The sequence below is a fragment of the Limulus polyphemus genome, unplaced genomic scaffold, assembly GCF_000517525.1.
Source record: "Limulus polyphemus unplaced genomic scaffold, Limulus_polyphemus-2.1.2 Scaffold2126, whole genome shotgun sequence".
Lineage (NCBI taxonomy): Eukaryota > Metazoa > Arthropoda > Merostomata > Xiphosura > Limulidae > Limulus > Limulus polyphemus.
In genome coordinates this window covers 87,963-92,526 of record NW_013667736.1, presented here as the reverse complement: position 1 = coordinate 92,526, position 4,564 = coordinate 87,963, and the positions used below count along the sequence as shown (strand labels likewise).

Genomic DNA, 4,564 nt, shown 5'->3' with positions numbered 1-4,564 from the left:
AAGGTTTTGTCAGCATCAGGTACGAAACGGTGTACATTTGCTGTTATGTTAAACTTATAATAAAGTTTTTCTTCATTACCCATTCAAGCCGTCTCCAACCATTATAAGTGCTATTCATTTTATGTTGCACCATCACCTTACTTATTTCTCAGGTTGAAAGTGATGAAAATTAAAGTAGAATGAACTTGAAATATAAATAAAAATTAAAATATGGTGTTACACAATTGACATATACAGTAAAATATGTATGAACCCTGGAATTTCTTAACAGAAGCTTTTCTCCAAAATGGTAGAAGAATGTCACAGGATAATCCCTGCTACAAAATTTCTTATGTTCAAAGAATTGTAATGAAATGGACTTCAATTAAAAACTTAAGTTGTTAAAAATCCTAAACATCAGTATTATCAGAAATAAGAGTTTGTAAAAATATAACAATAAGTTGAATAATTCTAATTCTATAGTAAAGAGTAAATTGAATAAATGTAACTCTATAAAAAACGATGAATTGAATACATTTAACAGTATAAAAAGCAACAAAATGAATACATCTAACCATATTAAAAATGTTTATCACAACTATTAAAAATATTTAGATATGTTGTTTCAAATTATATTTTATGTGCCAATTTTGTCATTATTTCAGTTCTCTAAGTAAGATTATGATAATGATGATAAATGTAACTACATTTTGTTACAGTTGTGCTAAAAAATAACAAAGAACTGATTAATGACTTTTAAACAAATCCTTTTCATACAGTTTCTGACTGAAAACCCGTACTGCTAAAAATTAGTATGAGTCTTTCATTGTTAACTTTTAGTAGAAACGTTTGTTTTATTAGGATTGACTCGATCAAAATAGGTGTTTTAACTAATTTAAATTTGAATTGTAGAGGTGATAAAGGCAAATATAAGTGTGCAAAACTTTAATACTGAGCTAGTCCTACTGAAACAAACTTTCTGTTAGAAGTAAACAATGAACTAACTGCTGCCTTAAGGAAAACCTTAGAGATTATTATTAGCCTTATTTCTTAGTTAGAATTCCTTTTCTTATTGATGTAGTGCACCATATGACTTGTTGCCTCTAAATATTTTACTTATTTTTTACTGCAAACCAGGAGAGGTTGTCTGTCCTCTGAACAGCTTCCGATGCAACAACACACGCTGTATTGTAAAGTCCTGGATCTGTGATGGGACCGATGACTGTGGTGATGGGTCTGATGAGGATCACAGACATGCGTGTGGTGAGTAAAGAAAGGTTTCAGGTTACAGCTATAAGATACTGTAGATAGTGGGATTTTATTTATTTTTAACTACTTCCTATAACTGTAGTGATTATTGTTTTGTTTGACAAATATTAATAGAAGATTAAAGTAGTTATTAAACACATTTAGCTTGTGTGATTTTTATTGTTATGTACTATGTGTGTTCTTTCTAAACTTTGTTTCCCCAACTCATATTAGTTATGTTTCATTGTTCATTACAATAACAGTATTAATGTAGAAATTTATATTGTAGTTTCACATTTGGCAGAGATTTAAATTAATTGAAATAAATCATTGTATTAATCTATACAGGACAGTAGAGTTTCTAGCAGTAAATTTCTTAAAAATGATATCCTAAAGAAACGTCTTTTAGTGGGTGTTAATCCATATAGGTCAGTGTTTCACAACCACTGGTCTATCACATGGGATTTTGCAAAAACTGACAGAATATTTGTATGTAAATCACAATGGTTATTCATTGTACTTGCATTTTAGTGGTCCACAATAGTTTAGGGAGGCAGTGGACTTGTTTCTAGTATTATCAAAAGGGTTGAGAAACACTGATCTATGGCATGTACTTGAAAATTGTTACAGGATTTTTATTTATAACTTTTCTAAGTTTATTGTACTAGCTGTGAATTATCCTTGTTAACTTTACTGCTATGGAATATGTAGGTCCTGCACCTTTTACATGCCCATCCAATCAGTGGAAATGTCCAAACCTCACCGAGAGGTGTATCAGCGTCTCTCAAGTGTGTGATGGTATAACTGATTGTCCGAACGATGCCGATGAAGGTCCCACTTGCAGTAAGTTTAGTTTTAAATTCTTTGGGATTGTTTTATAACCTGTTTATTCTGAGTTTTTGTTTGGTTCTAGGTTTTAAGAGAGAGAAAACAGTGAGTAGAATTATTTGTTTATAGATGTGGTCATCTCAAGAGGACAAACACTGTAGTAATTAGGATTTTAATATTTTTTTATTTAATGCTGTGTAGAGTTTTTATGTTTTGATAAAGAGATACAGCATTTTGTATTATTTGTGTCTATAAATGTTGTCAAGTTTTTATATAAACATGTGTAATTGCTTTGTGTTAACTGTTCCTTTATTTATCATATCTGTGTTGTGTAGATTGTTATACTTGTTTATTACGTTTAAAACCTGTAAATCTCCATCTTCTTCAGGTTTTGACCAGTGTGAGAAAGATAATAATGGCTGTAGCTATAACTGTACTCAGACTCCTCTTGGGCCAATATGCCTATGTCCACAGGGCGAGGTGTTGAATGACACCACTACTTGTGTTGGTAAGTACAACAGACTGAATGGAAGTAATGCTTATGTACACAAGTACCAAGAATTAAATGATACAACTACTTGTAAAGTATATACAACAGATTGAATATGAATACTATGTATAATAGTATTTATATTCAATCTGTTGTATATACTTTACAAGTAGCAGTAGTATTGTTCAACTCCTGGTATTTATGTACTATGTACATAAGTACTAAGAGTTGAACAATACTACTGCTACTTGTAAAGTATATACAACAGATTGAGTATAAATACTATGTATGTACATAAGTACTTAGAGTTGAACAATACTACTGCTACTTGTAAAGTATATACAACAGATTGAATATAAATAACAGGAGTTGAACAATACTACTGCTACTTGTAAAGTATATACAACAGATTGAATATAAATAACAGGAGTTGAACAATACTACTGCTACTTGACTGTCCCAGCTGATAGGGTAAGGATGTTTGGTGACGGGAAATAGGAACCCATGACCCTGAAATTGGAAGTTGAGCACCCTAACCACCAAGCCAGGCCAGAAAAATAATAAAAAAACACTTGCCTTCAGAAGGTCTTTGGTGTCATTTGATTGTTTTTCAAATATTCTTGTTTTCTAAAACTTCAAATCCTACAGGAGAAACTATATATACATAGCTCTAGATGGAAAGAGATCAATACAAAATATGATCATTTCTATTTTCAACAGATTACTCTATTTTTATCGTTTTATCAAAGTAATTTTTCATGTAGACCAAAATGAATGTGTGTCCCCGGGCCACTGTAGCCAAGATTGCGTCAACACAAAAGGATCTTTTAAATGTACCTGCCAGGGTGGGTACAAGCTTGCTACTGATCACCTCACCTGTAAAGCAGTGAGTAAGTATTATTGTTATCTGCATCACTCTTTAAGTCCTTATTGTTTTTCAAATGAATCTGAAGCAAAACTAATGGATAGCAGTTCATAACATCTCAGAACAATAGCCATTGTTTTAAAGAAAGGTTTAATTTGTGACTGTATTTATTAGGCTCCCCAATAAAATATAACATTTCTAAAGGTTGAAATTGTTAATGTTAATGATTTGATATATTTAGATATTTAAAACTAAAATCAGTTGTTTAATTGGTTTTATAACAAGATGTGTAGAATTGTATAATAATTAGCCAGTAAACTTTCCTATTAGTCTCACTCATTGTGAGAGATTTAATTTTTTGGTATGGCTTACAAATAAATGTTTTTATGGTTACTTGAACTAATTATTTTTGTTTCCCCATACAAAAATTTGCAAATTAATAGACTTGTACGAAATGAATGGTAAATTTTGTGCAAGATTTCTAATAACGCATAAAGCTGATGAATTTTTTTATGATTTTAATTTTGAAATTATAAAATAACCGCTTAGTAGTTAAATTCGTCTTAGTAATGCTTACTTGCATTTTCTAGATTGGACTGATGCATTTCTGGTCATTTCTAATCGTTGGTCAATTCTGATGGCAAATCTCAATACCAGCAATATTGAACAGCTACCCATTGAGATTGAATATGCTGTAGCAACTGCTTCTGATGTAGCATCTGGCTACATTTACTGGTCAGATATGATCCTGAAGAAGATCTTTCGCATGAAGAATGATGGGCAGCAAGAAGTGGTAAGTACATACAGTTTATGTAAATATGAACTTATAGAAGATGACACTGTAGCTTTGTATTTGAGGAAAAATATTGAGCTCAAATTGATTAAATATGATAAGAAATGCATGATAGAATATTTATGTCTGAAAAACAAAAGGTAAATGAGATAGTGTGATTGTGAGCTTCAGTGTATGGAGAACATTGCTTTACCACTCTCATATATATATATATGTAATTTTAAAAGTATTTGACTGTTGTGAATTTCATGCAGGATTCAGATTTGAACATATATATATGAACACACACATATACACACATCAGAGTGAGAAAAATATTTCCAAATCTCCTTATTCCCTGGGACAGTGCCCGGCATGGCCA

The 4,564-nt window shown here is 31.2% G+C and overlaps 1 protein-coding gene across 1 annotated transcript in view; it reads left to right on the top strand.

The window, feature by feature from the left end:
- LOC106466025 (low-density lipoprotein receptor-related protein 2-like) overlaps positions 1–4,564 on the top strand; it is a 91,213-nt gene that overhangs the window by 23,239 nt on the left and 63,410 nt on the right. The window contains exons 17-21 of the mRNA XM_013926273.2: positions 1,117–1,242; positions 1,939–2,070; positions 2,444–2,563; positions 3,310–3,435; positions 4,001–4,203. Of these exons, the coding sequence (XP_013781727.1) occupies positions 1,117–1,242; positions 1,939–2,070; positions 2,444–2,563; positions 3,310–3,435; positions 4,001–4,203 (707 nt within the window). The remainder of the gene's footprint in view (positions 1–1,116; positions 1,243–1,938; positions 2,071–2,443; positions 2,564–3,309; positions 3,436–4,000; positions 4,204–4,564) is intronic.